The sequence below is a fragment of the Bos indicus genome, chromosome 25 (assembly GCF_029378745.1).
Source record: "Bos indicus isolate NIAB-ARS_2022 breed Sahiwal x Tharparkar chromosome 25, NIAB-ARS_B.indTharparkar_mat_pri_1.0, whole genome shotgun sequence".
NCBI lineage: Eukaryota > Metazoa > Chordata > Mammalia > Artiodactyla > Bovidae > Bos > Bos indicus.
In genome coordinates, this window is record NC_091784.1 from 11,184,585 (window position 1) to 11,204,068 (window position 19,484).

At 46.2% G+C, this 19,484-nt stretch overlaps 1 protein-coding gene across 1 annotated transcript in view; it reads right to left on the minus strand.

Annotated features, from left to right (window-relative positions):
- LOC109578109 (uncharacterized) overlaps nt 1–19,484 on the minus strand; it is a 166,190-nt gene that overhangs the window by 94,871 nt on the left and 51,835 nt on the right. The window contains exons 22-28 of the mRNA XM_070779250.1: nt 18,886–19,045; nt 18,563–18,642; nt 13,147–13,333; nt 12,138–12,293; nt 11,387–11,520; nt 10,024–10,182; nt 1,078–1,258 (exon numbers count right to left, since the gene is read on the minus strand). Coding sequence (XP_070635351.1) covers nt 1,078–1,258; nt 10,024–10,182; nt 11,387–11,520; nt 12,138–12,293; nt 13,147–13,333; nt 18,563–18,642; nt 18,886–19,045 — 1,057 coding nt within the window. The remainder of the gene's footprint in view (nt 1–1,077; nt 1,259–10,023; nt 10,183–11,386; nt 11,521–12,137; nt 12,294–13,146; nt 13,334–18,562; nt 18,643–18,885; nt 19,046–19,484) is intronic.

A 19,484-nucleotide genomic window follows, 5' to 3' on the forward strand; every position in this document is an offset into this window, starting at 1 on the left:
ATGATGGTGGGGGGATGCCCCAGGACACAGCTGGTCTACCCTGGAGCAGCAGTGGCTCCAGGAAGTGTCGACAAGAAAACTATGAGAACCGATTGAAGCTGACAAGTAATCTGAAGTGTGTGACCCTCTGGAGAAGAGTTTTACACTGTTGCTAAAAATTCTAGGAATAATCATAGGAGGAAAATAGAAAATTAATCAAACAGGGGGGAAAGGCTACTATAGCTCTAGAAAAAAAACAAAAAATTAGAATTCTAGTATACCAGGTGTCTCAGCTGTGAGGGACACAATTATATCAACACTGAATATTAACAAACTGTAACTGTATGGGGGGAAGAGAAGGAAATACATATTTTAAAAGGGATGGTGCAAGTTAAATTCTCATCCTCTATAATAAGAAATACATGGAGAATAAAAATGCCTAAGAGAGAAAAAGCAAGAAGTAAGTGTGATTAAAAGATGGAAGGTCTGATAAGAAATAGTAAAAAGAATTTACAGTGATTGCCATTTCAAGAAAAATTTGGGATAGGAAGACATGAAGCAGAAAATTACTGTGTTTGTTATAACTTTAACTTTTAAAACTTTAAAAAAATTTTCAACTATACATGAATACAGATACTATGATGAGATTCCCATGTAACATTCACCCACCTTCAACAATTTCCATGTCATAGTCTAATTCACTTTTCAAACTATGTATTTCTTCAATAAAAAAAATTAATTCAAAGATAAACTATGGTACATCCATCTTTTTAAAGGGGAGACAGTGTTCCAAGGAGAAGAAATAGCAAGTGCAAAGGCCCTGAGGTATGTCTGGAGAACAGAAAGAGGCCAGTAGGGTTGCAGGATGATGGGCAATGGGGAAAGTAGGGTGAGATAAGGTCGGAGAAGTAGGCAAGGCCCTGTAATGTAGAGCTGTTAGTAAGGGTAAGAAATCGGGATGTGTTTGTGTGTTTCCTACAACACATTAAAGCCCTGAGTCTGGAGATGGCCAGGCAGACAAAGGGAAGGCTGTTGAAGACGGTGGGCATGACTTGAGTGAAGACCGCTAGCCAAGGACACCCTGTAGAGGCCACTCACCTTCCCACTTCCACAGGGTGGCCCGGGACGTGTCCTTCCACTGCACGCCCGCCACGAAGGGCAGCCGCCCGTTGTACTGCCCCTTCAGGTGTGTGCTGGTCTCCACGTGGGGATGGCGGACGCTCAGGTGGTGCAGCTGCATTCGGTAATCCACCTGCCTCTCCAGCACCTGCAACACAAACTGGAGACGCACACCCACGACGCTAATCAGATCTGGTGCTAACTACGAGGATGCTTCCAACCTAGAACATTCCACTGGTTCTCCACTGCAGCCTGAGCTCCCCGGCTACCAGGAGCTGCCCCAGCCTACCCCCAAAAGAAACCCTGCACCCCTTAGCAGTCACTCCCCATTGCCTCCTTCCCATACACTCCAGAAACCTACCTTCTGTTTCTATTAATTTACCTCTTCTGGACATTTCTTACAAATAGAGTCATATAGTATGTGGCCTTTGGTGTCAGGCTTCTTTAACACGGCATGATGCTTTCAAGGTTCATCCATGTTTTAGCATGTGTCAGAATTTCATTTTTTTCTTTTTAAATTCTACTTATTTTAATTGGAGGATAATTACAATGTTGTGCTGGTTTGTCATACATCAACATGAATCAGCCATAGATACACATATGTCTCCTCTCCCTTGAACCTTCTTCCCACCTCCAAATCCATCCCACCCCAGAACTTCATTCTTATTACTGAATGATATTCTATTGTATAGATAAATATATTTGTCAATTTATTCATTGATGAACATTTGGGTTGTTTCTACTTTGGGGTTATTATGAATAAAGCTGGTATAAATGTTCAAGTACAAGTTTTGTGTGGACATAAGTTTTCAATTCTCCTGAGTACCTAGGGGTAGAATTGTTGGGTCATACAGTAACTCTGTGTTTAATATTTTAAAGAAACATAAAACTCTTTTTTTCTAAACAATCACACCATTTTATGATGCCACCAATATGTGTCCTAATTTCCCTGCATCCTCACGAACACTTGTTAGTTTCTTTTTCATTGCAGCTAGTCTAGTGGTAGGCTGGCTTCCCAGGTGATGCTAGTGGTAAAATGCAGCTGCCAATGCAGAAGACTCGAGAGACGTGGGTTCAATGCCTGGGTCGAGAAGACCCCCTGGAGTAGGAAACTGCACCCCACTCCAGTATTCTTGCCCGGAAAATTCCATGGACAGAGGAACTACACTCCATGGGGCTAAAAAGAGTCAGACACAACTGAGCAATCAAGAGTCGCATGCTGGTGGTAGCATCTCACTGCGGTTTTGATTTTAATTTCTCTAATGACTAATTAGCTTAAGCAACTTTTCACGAATCTATTGGCCACTTGTGTACTTCTTTGGAGAAATATCTATTCAAATCCTTTATCGTTTTCATGTTGAGTTGTAAGTGTTCTTTATCTATTCTGGATACAATTCCTCTATCAGATATACGATTTGCAGATGTTTTCTTCCATCCCGTGGGTTGTTACTTCACTTTCGTGACGGTGTCTTTGAAGACAAATTCGGGGTTTTCTGTTGTTTTTAAAATTTTTACTTACTTATTTTTGACTGCACTGGGTCTTCGTTATAGCCTGTGGGCCCCTCTAGTTGTGGCACGTGGGCTTAGCTGCCCTGTGGCTAATGGGATCTTATTTCCCTGATCAGGGATTGAGCCCCCATCCCCTGCATTGAAAGGTGGATTCTTAACCACTGGACCTTCAAGAAAGTGCCAGGTTTTTAGCTTGATGAAATCCAGTGTATTTTTGTCGTTATACTGTTGGTGTCGTATCTCAGAAATCCAAGGTAATAAAGATTTCCTCTTATGTTTTTTTCCTAAGAGTTTCGTATCTCTTGTATTTAGGTCTATAACCTATTTGAGTTAGTTTTTATATATGATATGAAGTAAGTGTGCAACTTCATATTCTTAAACATGACTATTCAGCTGCCCCACACCACTTGTTGAAAAGATTGTTGTTTCCCCTCTACAATTACCTTGGCACGCTTGTCAAAGATCAACCAAGTGTTAAGTACAAGGGCTTATTTTTTATTTTATTTTTTTTTGTAAGGGCTTATTTTTTAATTCTGGGTTCTATTCTGCTGGTCTGTATGTATAGACTTATGCCACTACCATAATACTCTTAATTACTGTAACTTTGTAGTGAGTTTGGAAATGGGGAAGAGTGAATCTTCCAAGTTTGTTCTTTTTCAAACTGTCTTACTTACCCTGGGTCCCTTGAAATTCCATATGAATTTTAGGATCAGCTATCAAAAAGATAGTGCAGATTTTGATAGGGAGAGAGAGAGATTGTTGAATCTGCAGATCAATTTAGGAAGTCTTGTAAACTTCACATTAAATATTCCAATTCAAGTACATGAGATACCCTCCCATTTATTTTGGTTTTCTTTAGTTTCTTTTAATTTATTTAATTGGAGGCTAATTACTTTACAATATTGTGGTGGTTCTTGCCATACATTCGCATGAATCAGCCATGGGCGTCCATGTGTTCCCCATGCTGAACCCCCCTCCCACCCGCCTCCCCCTTTCTTTAGTTCCTTTCAACAATGCTTTGTAGTTTTTGAGAGTATTCATTTTATATTCTTTTGTTAAATTTATCCCTAAGTATTATTCTTTTTATGCTAGTGTAAATGAAATTATTTTAATTTCTTCCTCAGGTTTTTCATTGCTAGTGTAGAGAAATACAATTAATTTTTGTATATTAATTCTGTATCCTGCAACTTTGATGAACTCATTTATGAGCTCTAATAGACTTTTTTTTTTTTTTTGGTGAGTTTATTCAGTTCATTTGCTCAGTTGTGTCCGACTCTGTGCAACCCGATGGACTGCAGCACACCAGGCTTCCCTGTCCATCACCAACTCCCAGAGGTTACTCAAACTCATGTCCATCGAGTCAGTGATGCCATCCAACCATCCCATCCTCTGTTATCCCCTTCTCCTCCTGCCTTCAATCTTTCCCAGCATCGGGGTCTTTTCTAGTGAGTCAGTTCTTTGCATCAGGTGGCCAAACTATTGGAGTTTCAGCTTCAGCATCAGTCCTTCCAATGAATATTCAGGACTGATCTCCTTTAGGATGAACTGGCTTGATCTCCTTGCAGTCCAAGGGACTCTCCAGAATCTACTCCAACACCACAGTTCAAAAGCATCAATTCTTCGGCGCTCAGCTTTCTTCACAGTCCAACTCTCACATCCATACATGACTACTGGAAAAACCACAGCTTTGACTAGACGGACCTTTGTTGGCAAAGTAATGTCTCTGCTTTTTAATATGCTATCTAGGTTGATCATAGCTTTCTTTCCAAGGAGCAAGCATCTTTTAATTTCATGGCTGCAATCACCATCTGCAGTGATTTTGGAGCCCCCAAAAATAAAGTCTGACACCGTTGCCATTGTTTCCCTTCTATTTGCCATGAAGTGAGGGGACTGGATGCCATGATCTTAGTTTTCTGGATGTTGAGTTTTAAGCCAACTTTTTCACTCTCCTCTTCCACTTTCATCAAGAGGCTCTTTAGTTCCGCTTCACTTTCTGCCATAAGGGTGGTGTCATCTGCATATCTGAGGTTATTGATATTTCTCCCGGCAATCGATTCCAGCTTGTGCTTCTTCCAGGCCAGTGTTTTGCATCATGTACTCTGCATATAAGTTAAGTAAGCAGGGTGACAATATGCAGCCTTGATGTACTCCTTTCCCAATTTGGAACCAGTCTGTTGTTTCAGTCCTAACTGTTGCTTCCTGACCTGCATACAGATTTCTCAGGAGGCAGGTCAGGTGGTCTGGTATTCCCATCTCTTTAAGAATTTTCCACAGTTTGTTGTGATCCACACAGTCAAAGGCTTTGGCGTAGTCAATAAAGCAGAAATAGATGTTTTTCTGGAACTCTCTTGCTTTTTCTACGCTCCAGTGGAGTTGGAAATTTGATCTCTGGTTCCTCTGCCTTTTCTAAATCCAGCTTGAACATCTGGAAGTTCACGGTTCATGTACTGTTGAAGCCTGGCTTGGAGAATTTTGGGCATTACTTTACTAATGTGTGAGATGAGTGCAATTGTGCGGTAGTTTGAATGGTCTTTGGCATTGCCTTTCTTTGGGATTGGAATGAAAACTGACCTTTTCCAGTCCTGTGGCCACTGCTGAGTTTTCCAAGTTTTCTGGCATCTTGAGTGCAGCACTTTCACAGCATCATCTTTCAGGATTTGAAATAGCTCAACTGGAATTCTATCACCTCCACTAGCTTTGTTCGTAGTAATTCTTCCTAAGGACCACTTGACTTCACATTCCAGGATGTCTGGCTCTAGGTGAGTGATCACACCATCGTGATTATCTGGGTCGTGAAGATCTTTTTTGTACAGTTCTTCTGTGTATTCTTGCCACCTCTTCTTAATATCTTCTGCTTCTATTAGGTCCATACCATTTCTGTTCTTTACTGAGCCCATCTTTGCATGAAATGTTCCCTTGGTATCTCTAATTTTCTTGAAGAAATCTCTAGTCTTTCCCATTCTATTGTTTTCCTCTATTTCCTTGCATTGATCACTGAGGAAGGTGAGTTCATTAGGGTCTTCTATTAATATATACAAGATTGGGCTTCCCAGGTGGCGCTAGTGATAAAGAATCCACCTGCCAATGCAGGAGACACAAGAGACATGGGTTCGATCCCTGGGTAGGGAAGATCCCCTGGAGAAGGAAATGGCAACCCACTGTAGTATTCTTGCCTGGAAAATTCCAGGGACAGAGGAGCCTGGTGGGCTACAGTCCACGGGGTTGCAGAGTCAGGCATTACTGAGCGACTGACTATAACATATGTACAAGATCATGTCATCTGTAAATAGAAATAATTTTACTTATTTTCCAATCTAAATGCCTTTTCTTTACTCCTTTTTTCTTTCTTTTTGGCCTAAATGTCCTAGCTAGAACCTCCAGTATAATGTGAAAAAGAAGTGGTGAAAAGCAGACATCGTATCTTTTCCCTGATCTTAGGGGGAAAGCATTTAGCCTCTCAACATTAAGTATGATGTTAGCTGTGGGTTTGTCACAAACGGCCTTTATCAGGTTGAGGAAGTGCCCTTCCACTGCTAGACTACTGGGGTGTTGTGCCAGATACTTTTCTGCATCTTTTGAAATGATCATGTGGCTTTTGTCCTTCATTCTATTAACATGATATATTACATTGATGTATATTCAAATGTTAAACCAATCTTGCATTCCCGGGATAAATCTTACTTGGTCATATTGTGTAATTCTTTTTATAGATTGCTCAGTGGAGTTTTGGTAGTGTTTTCTTGAGGATTTTGCATCTGTATTTATAAGAGATAATGGTCTCTAGTTTTTCTTATGATGTTTTTGTCTCGTTTGGGCATCAGAATAATACTGGTTGCATAGAATGAACTGGGAAGTGTTTTCTCTTGACTGATCATTTAGTCAATTATTTTATAGTAAGTTAGTTCTGGCACAATCCAGTCCAGTCGAGAGGTGAATAGCCTGAGGCAGACTGGACTTTGAATCCCAGTTCTGCCATAAAGTAGCTGAGAGACCTCATACAAGTCTGTTACACCATTTCTCTTCTATAAAGTGAGAACAGATAATACTTGCCGCACAAGGATTAAATGAGATAATACAAAGATCCTGACACATGGTCTGGTGATACTTTATGACTCATCACTGACCACTCTGCCTTTCCCTCTTCTACTCACTGTCAGCTTCTTAAAGATAAAGATTACTTTATTGCTTCTTGTCTCCCCAGAACCTCACATGGCATCTGCCACACTTTGGAAGGCTTGCAGAAATGCTGCCACAAATCTCTTAATCACTTCACTAAAACCCTGGGGGCCAGATGTTTTCCAGAAATAAGAAACTTTTCCAATTTAGAACATTAATATGATGTATAAACTGCAATTATATATAGAACTCCTACCAACCAAAAGCCAAGTATACTAATTTTTTCCAAATGTCAAACAATACGAAAAATCAGTTCACAGAAAGGGTAATGCAATGGTAGAATAAATATACAAAACAGTGTCTCCCAGCCTTAAGTCATCAGGAAATGCAAATTCAAACAACACGATACCGTTTCCACCCACGTCAGCAGTATTTTTCAAGTGCTAAAAGTACTGGGGAGAAATGCAAATTGCTCCTGTTGGGCATGGCTGGGAGGCAGGTGATGGGCCTAGACATTTTGGAGGGCAAATTGACATAAAGCCAGCAAATGAAAAAGGCCCAAATTTCCAGAAATTCTACATTGTGACATCTGCCCCAGGGACCCCCGACACATGTGCCCAGGGAGGCAAGCCCAAAGATGTTCAGGAATGCATTCTTAGAAACCACCAAGAGGGAAACGGCCTAATAAAATGCAGGACAGAAGCATATGCAACATGATGCAGGTATTTGAAAAAGATGGAGTGGACTTCTATAAGACAACAAGGGACGTTCTCTAAGATCCACCGCTAAAGGAAGCACAGCATGACGTCCCAAACAAAACTAAGTGTGCGTAACAGGGCCACAGAGCAAATATACAGAAAAAGGTCTCCTTTCCAGTGATGCAGACTATAATTATGGCTTTCTCCAGGCAGCTGAGGAGGGGACCAGGAACTGAGATGGTAACTGTGAAAGGGAATTTGAGCCCTATTTTAAATGTTGTATTTTTTAACAAGAATTTATTCATGGAGTACTGGTATCATTTAAAATCAGCTTAATATTTAGGAATGAAGTTAAGCAGGAAGGCACTGAAAGCTACAAAACTGCTGAAATTAGAAATTAGAAAAGACAAATAAATGGAAAGGCATCTTCTGTGTGTAGACTGGAAGACTTCATATTGCTAAGATCCAACAATCTATAGGCTAACAATCTAAGTCTAACAATCTATAGACTTAATGCAAGCCTTATCAAAATCTCAATGGTATTTTTTTTTTTTTGGTAGAAATAGAAAAGTCCATCTTAAAATCCATATTGAATCTCAAGGAAACTCCAAATAGCCAAAACAATTTTGAAAAAGAAGAACATAATGGGAGGTCTCATGAAGCTACAGTAATCAAAACAGTATTTTGTGACCTAAAAGACAGACATACAACCCAATGGAATACAATAGATTGCCCAGAAATAAGCTCACACATTTACGGCTGGGGGAAAGGACACGTTTTTCAACAAATGGTGCTGGGAAAACTGGGTATTCGATGCAAAAGAAAGAAGTTGGACCCTTATCTTACGCCATACATAGGTTTAGCTCAAAATGGATCAAAGACCTAACTATAAAAACTCTTAGAAGAAAACACGTGATTGAAAAGCTTCATGAGACTGGATTTGGCAATTGATTTATTGAACACGACACCCAAAACACAGGCAACAAAAGTGAAAATAAACATGCTGAACTATGTAAAAATTAAACCCTTTTGTGCAACAAAGATTGCTATTCATGGAGTGAAAAGGCAACCCGTGGAATGGGAGAAAATATTTGTAAACCATACATCTGATAAGGGTTTAGTATCCAGGATACATTAAGAACTACAGTAACAACAAGAAAATAAACAAAAACGACCTGATTCAAAAGGACTAAAGGATTTGAAAAGACGTTTCTCTAAAGATGATAATTAAACAGCCAATAAGAGAATGAAAAGATGCTCAACATCATCAATCACTAGGGAAATGCAAATCTAATCTACGAGACCCTCACACCCATTAAGATGACTACTATTTTAAAAAAAACAAAGCCCAGAAAGAAGTGTTGGTAAGGATGTGGAGGACCTGGAATCCTTGTACACGGATGGTGGGGTGGTAAAATGGTACAACTGCAATGGGAATCAGTATGACAGTTTCTCAAAATGTTAAAAGTAGGATTATTGCATGACCCAGCAATTCTACTTCAGGGTATATACCCCCAAAGCCTGGAAAGCAGGGACTCAAACAGGTATTTGAAGCCAAGTGTCCACTGATGGAATGAATGGATCAGCAAAATGGGGTCCGTCCATACAATGGAATTTCATTCAGACTTATAAACCTTGAGGACGTTATGCTTAGTGAAACAGGCCAGTCACGAAAAGGCACATACTATAGGATCCCACTTACATGAGGTACCTAGAGTCCTAAAATTCAGAGAGACAGGAAATAGAATGGTGGTTGCCAGGGGCTGGGGGAGGGGGATGGAAAGATATTATTTAATGGGTCCGGAGTTTCAGTTCTACAAGATGAAAAAGATGGACCATGGTAACGGCCACGCAACAATATGAATGAGCTTAACACCGCTGAATTGTACACCTAAAAATGGTGAACGTGGTCAATTTCATGTCATGTGTGTGTGTTAGTCTCTCAGTTGTGTCCGACTCTTTGCGACCCCATGGACTGTAGTTCACCAGGCTCCTCTGTCCATGGAATTCTCCAGGCAAGAATACTGGAGTGGGTTGCCATTTCCTTCTCCAGGGGATCTTCCTAGCCAGATATCGAAACAGGGTCTCCTGCGCTGCAGGCAGATTCTTCACCATCTGAGCCACCAGGGAAGCTTTCATGTAATGTATATTTGACCACAGAAGGAGGCCTGGCGTGCTGCGATTCATGGGGTGGTGAAGAGTCGGACACGACTGAGCGACTGAACTGAACTGAAACATTTTAAAAAAACAATTGAAAAAGAAACTCAGAAAGATAACATGTGCCTTGTAAGAGCATGTTCAGAGGCTAGGCTCTCAAGCTACTTCTGATTTTCCAAAAAGAGCGCACCTTCCAGGAAACCCTGCAAGTGAACCGTTTCCAAAATGCATTTTTACAGCTGGAAATCTGCATTTCCCAAGCCCCCTTGCAAACTGCCGCAAGGCACACCAGCAAATGTTTAACTTCCCCAGGGACATGGGGGCCGGAGATGCCAAAGGGAAGATCTCTGGGCCTGAGTTTTAGCTCCTGCGTCCCTGTAACTGAGAACCTGCTGCCACGTGCATGCTGAGCTCCAGGGACCGGCCCTGAGGGGGCAGGACTCACCTCCAGGACGTGATTGCTCAGGGCTGGGCCCGAGTCATTCTGGAAGGTGTGGAGGATGAGGAGGCGCCTCCTGTTGCGGCTGTCATCCCAGTGCTTCCCGTAGCTCGCCTCCAGCTCCCAGCGCAGGTGGCCCGAGCCTTCCTCATGCCGCAGCTGGACCTGGGGACACACCCCCCAGGGAGACCCCCAAGGAAGGCTTGTGTACCCAGTCCTGAGTCTCCTCGCTGCCACCCATCCCGAGATGCAAGGCTTGCTTATTTGGGGAGAGAATTCTGTAATAGGTATGGATTTTGGGGGGGTTTTTTTGCACTGATTTTGATTTTATAAAATTTTGCATTCGAATATGATTTACTTTTATGACTATATTTCTGGCACCCTCTATCCCGAGGTGAGAAACTAGAAGGCCCCAACCCGAGCCTTATCCATGCCCTGATAAGGAGTAGAAAGAGCCAGCCCACCGTGGGAAGATAACGCCTGATCTTCATAACAGCCCAAGACCTCCCCCTGCTCCCCTCTCCCACAGCAGCCTCTGGTTCCCTGAACTGAATCTACAAGGATCAGGGTTCCCCACCTGGGGGCTCCTGGCATCCTTCTGCTTCCTCCTGCCTCTGAACCACAGGTTGAGGCAACACAGGCTCATCCATTCATTCAATTATTGGACACATTTTTCCCCAGGTACCAGGTAAGCACTTCACTGGGCACTAGATAGCCAGGAAGGAAGGAGCCAGAAGCCCCGCCTTCGTGGAAGCAGTAGGTCGGAGGAAGAGGCAAACTGGAAACAAAGTAAAGTAACCGAGAAATAGCCACTTCTCCCCGTGGCTCGCCCCTCATCACTCTGGTGAACTGCCAGTTCCTTAAGCCCTCCATTCGCCCTTCAGTCCCGGGATCTTTGCACTACTGTTCCCTCTGGCTATAGCACACTTCCACGGGAACAGAACTATCTCATTTTTTACTTTTCAGCTTAAAATACATTTCCACCAAAGAAGCCTTTCCTGCAGCCCCGTCCAAATTAGACTCCCCTGTGTTCGTTCAGTCTCTGCCCTGTTTATCATCCATGGCATTTATAATTCACGCGATTTGGCCCGTGTCTCTTGCTCTCTGGCCCCCACCCAGCAATGGGATGACAGAGACCGGGGGCTGCCCTGAGCACAGCTCTCCCCCAGGGTTGGGCATAGGGCAGGTGTTCAATACACACCAGCTGAACAGAGGGGAGATGAGACCCAGGTTCCAATCCATGATCCATCCCCATACATGACCTTGAGCAACTGAGCTCTCTGAGGATGGGTTCAGGGTGCTCACCCACCACTTCCCTGACCCTGGGGGGGGCTCTCTCCAGACCCCCTCAACTGGCTCAGGCACCCACCTTGTGACTGAAAGCTGGGATCTGCGTGCAGTGGAGTATGTGGTTCAGCTCCAGCTTGTAGGCGGCCTCTGAGCCGCTCTCTGCCCACAGCTTCTGGCTGGTGCTGCACTCCTGAGCCAGCTGCTTGGCCTGACCTGTGCAGAGCAACCCAGAGACCCTTGCCCTTCCTCTGCCAGGCAGCCCTCCATCCTCATTCTGAGCAGAGGAGCACCCGGCACAGCCCTGCTTCAGCCAGCCCTCTGGACCTGCCTCAACTAACGTCACTCACTGGAATCTGCCAACTGGGAGGTTTTAAGAGACTGATTTATGCCCAACCCCAACACACTCAGGGTTTCCCAGGTGGCTCAGACAGTAAAGAATCCACCTGCAATGCGGGAGACCTGGGCTCAGTCCCTGGGTTGGGAAGATCTCCTGGAGAAGGGCATGGCAACCCACTCCAATATCCTTGCCTAGAGAATCTCCATGGAAAGAGGAGCCTGGTGGGCTACACTTTATGGGGCCACAAAGAGTCAGACACGAATGAGCAACTAAGCAATGCACCAATACACATACTCAGAGTTTTTCTTGTTTTAAAGGGCAGGGACTTAGCTCCATTCAAAGCTAATAGAATGACTCTTTAGCTAAGGAGCTATACGGTAAGGCCAAAACACCCCAGGTGACATTGGCACCTAAGCCCTCGGGGCCACCGCCCCAGGAAAGGGCACAAGTCCAGCCACTCCCCAGCTCGCCCCCCACCAGCACACAGGCATACCCCGGAGGCCATACTTGATCCTCAGGTAGCTGGTCCAGAGGTGGCCCAGCCGCTGCAGCTGGCCCAGGGCACGCAGCCCCACGAGCCCCGGCACAAAGAGCTCAGCACCCAGGGACACCACCTGCAGCCCGTCCTTCACCTTCTTCTCCAGCAGCGCTGTGGGGAGAGCGGGTGGAGAGAGGGCAGGTACAGTGTGGTCATGGGCCATGCCCCAGGGTGCCAGGCGAGGAAAGGATGGGGGAGCAGCCCAGGGGGTCCCGGTAGAACCAATGCCTGAGTCTCTACCAAGGACCGCTGACATCAGGGCCGCTGATAGCATTTTTACTGTCCAGCTGGCAACCCCAAAAGTCACTTTTGTGGGTCCAGACCAAAAGGTTTTAAATAAAGTATAATAAGACAAATGGGATCAGACAGATAAGAAATGACAGTGCGTCAAGGGTCGTCAGGTAAATTTCACCTTCTGAAACTTGTTTCTGCTACACATTCAGCCTGATCACAGGAACAGTCATGATGGTTAAGACTAACAAATGCACAGGCCAGCTTGGTCACCAGGGCCAGCCACTCACATCACTCCCTCGGAATTTCCCAGAACACCCCACGAGGAGCACTGCTGGGAGGGCTCCACGCCAGCTCCAGCACCAGGGCCGGCGCCTGGTCAGGTGGGTGGGTATCCAGGCCAGGTTGTGTATTCAAGACCCAAACGGAGCCCCATGCGATTTGGGTCAAAAATGCAAAACATGTTTTTTACACATCTTGTAACATGTAATGTGGGTCAGAACCTAGACAGTCCAAAAGGTGCCGGTTTATGGTTCATGGGGCTAGTTGAGCACACTGGGGACTGAGGCAGAGACTGCAAGCAGATATAAGGTCTGGGTTTTCCTTAAATGGAATGTGAATATTGGGAGTTGGGGTGATGGGGACTACGAGTGGGGTACTCAGTCCTCCCCTCGTCTCCCGAAGCCTGGTCACTAAGGAAAGGTGGCAGGGAGGGCCACCACCCTCCTCCTACCTGACACGCGGGCCTCATCACCCAGCAGGTTGCTCAGTGACACAGAGAAGGCCAACCGGCTGCCTGCCTGCCGGCTGAGGTTTCCGGTGAGGACCACAGGGCTGCCCGATGTCACCAGTTTGACCTCCAGCTGGGCCTCAAACCGCTGGGCCTCGCCGCCCACTGCTGGCCACAGGTTGCTCCGGCCCTGGAAAGGTCCCAGATCATTTGCGGGGATGGGCTCGGCTAACAGGCCCCACCCTGACCGCAAGAACCGGGACTGGACAGAGGGCAGGAGATGAAGCCAGGTTAACATGCTTCTGGGCTGATCCTTCTCAAATTTCTTACAAAATTGCTCACAATAGGTAAGTGAAAATGAAAGTGTCAGTCACTCAGTCATGTCCAACTCTGTGTGTCCCCATAAACTGTAGCCCGCCAGGCTCCTCTGTCCATGGGATTCTCCAGGCAAGAATACTGGAGTGGGTTGCCATTTCTTCCCCCAGGGGATCTTCCTGACCCAGGGATCAAACCCAGGTCTCCCACTTTACAGGCAGATTCCTTACCTTCTGAGCCACCAGGGAATGGGTAATTCCTATTCAAATTCAGACAAAGTATGAATGACTCTTCCTCCCTGCCCCCTTTCAATCTGTCAGGGACTCTTGGCCAGCTCTCCCTGCAGAATATTCTGGAATCTAACCACTTTGGCCACCTCCACCACTGCCCCGGCTTGAGCCTGCTCATCATGCCTGTGTTGCTGACAACCTTCTCCCCGCTCTCCTGGCTCCTGCCCTGGTGACCAGGGGGAGCACTTCCACGCACGGGAGATGATGGCATGCCTATCTTCCTCGGGGTAAAAGCCAAAGCCCTTGCAAAGGTCAACAAGGTCCAGTGGTCAAGAATCCACCTCCCAATGCAGGGCACGTGGGCTCGATCCTGGTCGGGGAACTAAGATCCCACATGTTGTGGGGCCACTAAGCACTTGAGCCACAACTTGAGAGCCCACATGCTGCAACGAAGACCCGATGCAGCTGAATGAACAAACACACAAATAAATATTTTAAAAACAACAGCAATAAGCCAGACTAGCTCCGGAAGTCAGCCACGCAGCCCTGGCCAGACAAAGCAAACGGTACAAGGGAGGACCCCGGCAGGTAAGACACAGATGACCCCAAACATACTCCATGTCTCCACGATTGAGGTTTGTCCAGAGAACCCATAGCAGCTGCGGCTGCCAACTTTGATGGCTGTGCCGACTGTAGACCCATCCTACAGACCTCTCTGCTGGCTGCCAGCTGATCTGATTATCCAAAAGATGAAACAACGGCCTCACTGTTCCCAGACTGTCCGCTGCTTTATGCTGTTGTTCAGTCACTCAGCCGTGTCCAACTCTTTGTGACCCCATGGACTGCCGCACGCCAGGCTTCCCCATGCTTTACTGTCTCCTGGAGCTTGCTCAGACTCATGTCCATCGAGTCGGTGATGCCATCCAACCATCTCATCCTCTGTCATCCCCTTCTCCTCCTGCCCTCAATCCCTCCCAGCATCAGGGTCTTTTCTCTCTTGTAAATCCTGTTTTTGCCTTTGTTCCTTGACAACAGTCACAAATCAGTGTCCTCTGATTACTCTGTGGCAAAGCCTTACATGGTCGGTCCTCTCATTTTCCATCCCTTCTCCTGTGCTGATCCAACCACACGGGCCTCAGGCTGTGCTTCTGACATCCTGTGCACATTCCTGCCCCAGGACCTTGGTACGTGCTGTGCGCTTTACCTGCAATACCCTTCCCCCAGTGATTCACATAGCTCTCTTCTGCACATTCCTTATGTCTTTGCTAAAGGTTATCTCCTCAGTCAGGCTTATCCTGTAAGCCTATTTAAAACTGAAGAGATTTTCCTGGCAGTCCAGTGGCTAAGACCCTGTGGTCCCAATCTGGGGGCCCAGGTTCAATCCCTGGTCAGAGAACAAGATCCTACGTGCCACAACTAAGAGTCAGTGCAGCCAAATGATTAAGTAAAAAACTGAAGCCAACTTTCAGACCCTTTTTCTCATAGTCCAGACCCCTGTATCTAGCTCATCAATTCCCTTTTCTTACAGCGCTTACATTCACCTAGCATCACAATTTGCTTATGTATTTTATGATCTCTCCCATTCTCTTCCAAAAGGAGAGAATTCTGTATGCCTATCTCTTCCACTGAGCTGTCTTCCTGGCACATTGTAGGTACCACTCCAGTACTCTTGCCTGGAAAATCCCATGGACGGAGGAGCCTGGTAGGCTGCAGTCCATGGGGTCGCTAAGAGTCGGACACGACTGAGCGATTTCACTTTCACTTTTCACTTTCATGCATTGGAGAAGGAAATGGCAACCCACTCCGGTGTTCTTACCTGGAGAATCCCAGGGGTGGGAGAGCCTGGTGGGCTGACGTCTATGGGGTCACACAGAGTCGGACATGACTGAAGTGACTTAGCAGCAGCAATAAGCAGCTACTGCATAAATGAATAAAGACAATGAAAAATAAGTTTCATTCCCCTTCCTGGTCTCACAGCCTCCCTCAAAGGCCACCACCGTGCCTGCATCTGTGCATCTTCCAGAGACAGTGTGGGCCTACAGATATGAGTCTGTCTCTGTGTACTTGTGTGTACATGTGTACATACATGTGTATATACACGTGTGTACGCGTGTACTCAATCACACACACACGCTGCCTCTTGCTCTGCACAAAAACAGACGCAGACTCTCCACTCTGCTCCGCTTCTCTCACTTCATGGTGTGTCTTGCTAATGCTTCTCTCCGGTCTGTATCAGAAGCTGCTCGGCAGTTAGCTGTAGCTTTCGCAAAGTGCAGCCCGAGCATAGCATGATTATAGAATTTCTCATCCAAACCAGAATACTTATCAGTTAAAGAGACCACTAATCAGGGACTTCCCTGGTGGTCCAGTGGCTAAGATTCCACACTCCCAATGTAGGGGGTCCTAGGTCAGGGAACTAGGTTCCCATATGCTGCAACTAAAGATCCCATAAGCCGCAGGAGAGATCGGAGATCCCATGTGCACCAACTAAGACTCCGTGCAGCCAAATAAATATATATATTTTTTAAAAAAGAGAGCGAGAAACAGTAATCACAGCTGAGCTGGATCAATAGCAACCTGGGACTTAGGGATGCTCTATCATTGCACAGGGGAGAGGGCACTGACATCTAACACTCTCCTCCACACTGTCCTTAAAGCCCACAAACTCTGAGTTGACTTGAGCCCAGCCTTTCTGCTTTGTATTCCTGAGTTCATCTGCCTTAGCTTCCTCATTTCCTGCAGGCTTACCGAGAGGACTAAAAGAGAGACCCAGAGTCAAAGCCATATGTGTCCCCTGCCCATCCTAGAAAAGGCTTTGCAAAGTTCTGAAGCTCCAGCTGTTACCAGGATCGTGATGAATCTGAGGCAGCTAGAACTGGAGTTTCTCTAAAGGCCAATGCTTCCAGGCCTGCAGGACAGCCCTCTGGAGAGCAGCAGGCTGGCCTGCAGGGAGGGGCAGGCAATTAGCACTAGTGTGCTTAGCAAAGCAGGATTGCTTCAGGGCTCCTGGGAGCTCTGAAATGATGCATAGTCTCAGCCAGCAGGCAGCTGGGGTTCTAAGAGGAAGATGCTCTCCCTTGACACTTGGTCTTCGCACCAGACAGGAAGCAGATTTGGGAGCTCAGAGTGTGTTCATGCTGCAAAAATTCCAACCCTGGCTTTAATTTTCAAGTCGGACCTCTCTGAGAATCCACTGGAGACAGATACAGAACAACCAGACTCATGGCCAAAGGGGCCCAGAGGTCCTGCTTGGCAGGAGCAAGTCTCCAGCTGCTCATTTTATCCTTTTTGGAGTCACAGACCTGCTTGAGCATTGGCTGGAAGGTCTAAACCCTCTCCCCAGAAGGAGAACAGACACAAAACTTCTGCACAATTGCAGGGGCTTCAGAGGATCCACTGAGTCCCATTTAGGTCCTCCAGGTTGAAAACCTTAAAAAGTACCTATAGGGCTTCCTTGGTGGCTCAGTAGTAAAGAATCCACCCATCAATGCAAGGGACACAGGTTTGATTTCCAGTCTGGGAAGAACCCACATGTGGTGAAGCAACTCAGTAGCAAGCCACAACTACCGAGCCTGTGCTCAAGGGCCCGGGAGCCACGAGAGAAGTCCCCACACTGCAAATAGAGAGTAGTCCCTGCTCCCTGCAACTAGAGAAAAGATCACACAGCTACAAAGGGCCAGCACAGTCAAAAACAAACAAATAGATGTTTTTTAAAAACTGAAAGGTTTTTCAAATCTATAATGTTGTGAGCTGAACTGTGCTTCCCTCCAAAGCTAACCCCCAGGACTTGTGAATGTGACCATACTGATAAACAGGATCTTTGCAGATGAAGGCAGGATGAGGTCATTTGTGTGGACCTTAATCCAGCCTGGGAAACTTACAAAAAGAGAGATTTGGGCATAGATGCCTACAGAGGGCAGACAATGAGGAGACAAGGCGGAAGACAGCCACTTAAAAGCCAAGGAATCCCCAAGGCTACTAGAGACCAGGAGAGAAGCATGGATTAGAGCCTTAGCAGGAACCAACTCTGCCAGCATGTTGATTTTGAACTTCTAGCCTCCAGAACTATGAGAAAATTTCCATTGTTTAAGCCCCTTAAAATTCAGGGTACTTTGATAGAGCAGCCCTGGAAAACTCACACAGATTTCTCGGTGTGTGCCTTGACATTTCTTCTGGAAATCTGGGGAGTAGCACTCTTTGACTTACCATTTTATACCTTTGTCTACTCTGAATTTCTTAAAGCATGCTCCTGTGTTACTATTATCAATTTTTGACATCGATGGTGGTAAGATCTGAACCCATTTTTGTTTTCACACTAGATGGTCCTAGTAGGTGGATAGAGAAGAACAGCTAAAGTACAAGAGGGACTTCCCTGGTGGTCCAGTGGTTAAGAATCTGCTTACCAATGCAGGGGATTTGGGTTTGATTCCTTGTCAGGAAACTAGATTCCACATGCCTCAGGGCAACTGAACCCACACACCGCAACTGAAAGGTCCTGCATGCCACAGTGAAGGTCCCATGTGATGCAACTAAGGTCCCAATAAATCAATAAAGATTTTTTAAACATCCACCTTCCAATGCAGGGGACATGGGTTCGATCCCTGGTCAGGGAACTAAGATCCCACATGCCACGGGGCAACTAAGCCCATGCCCTACAACTACTGAGTCCACGCGTCGCAGCAAAAGATCCCATATGCTGCAGCAAAGATCCCTCATGCCACAACGAAGACTCGATGCAATCGAACAAATTAATAAATTAAAAAAGAAACAAAATACACCAAAGGAGGTGGTGATGAGTAAGCAGGGATTGGGACCGGAAGTGTCCTGGGAGGTGGCAGGTGTCAACACCAGGGGTTTGAAGACGGGGTGCAAACCTTGATGTAGTAGACGTCCCTTTCATCCAGGATCAACTCCAGGTGACCCATGCGGGCCCTCTGGACAGTCTCGATCTTTCCTGGGAGACAACATGAGAGTTTAGAGACCAGGGTTCAACATCCTGGATCCACCCCTGCCTTCGCTGGGGGATGTCCTCCTGGCTTCCTAGTCTCTGAGCCCCGGGGTTCTCATCCATTAAACCGGGCTCTATGTAGTGCCAACCTCAGAAGGTGGCTGAAGAGTCCACAGTGAGAGGGCTGTATCTGGCCCACGGATCCGGCCTCTGGCCGGGGGCAGAGTGACGGGGGACCACTGTCTTTACCATCAAGCTCGATTCTCTTCTTGGGATGGAGCAGCTTGAGACGGAACTTCCCCTGAGGCCAGCTGTAGCTGATGTCCACCCCGACGTCCCTGGGCACTTCCGATTCGGGCGTGCCCATGAAGATGTGAGCTGAGGCTTCTTGAGGGAGCCAGCAGTCCTTCTGGAAACACAGCAGAGTCCTCAAGACCGAGAACCCAACCAGGTCCCACCCCCCCCGAAAAAAACCTGAGTTCTGGGCCTCCCCCATTGTTCAGTGGTAAAGAATCCACCTGCCAACGTAGAAGACACAGGTTCCATCCCTGGTCCAGGAAGATCCCACAATCTGCAGAGCAACTAAGCCCATGCGCCTCAACTACTGAGCCTGTGCTCTGGGGCCTGGGAACTGCAGCTCCTGAGGCTACATGCAGAAATTACTGAAGCCCAAACACTCTAGAGCCCATGATCCGAAACAAGAGAAGCCACTGCAGTGAGGAGCCCAAGCTCTCCCAATAGCCGCAACTAGAGAAAAGCAATGAAGACCCAAAAGTAAATAAATGTGTTTCCAAAAAAAACCCCAAACCTGAGTTCTTATGGTCATTCTTGTCCTCAAAAGACAAGAA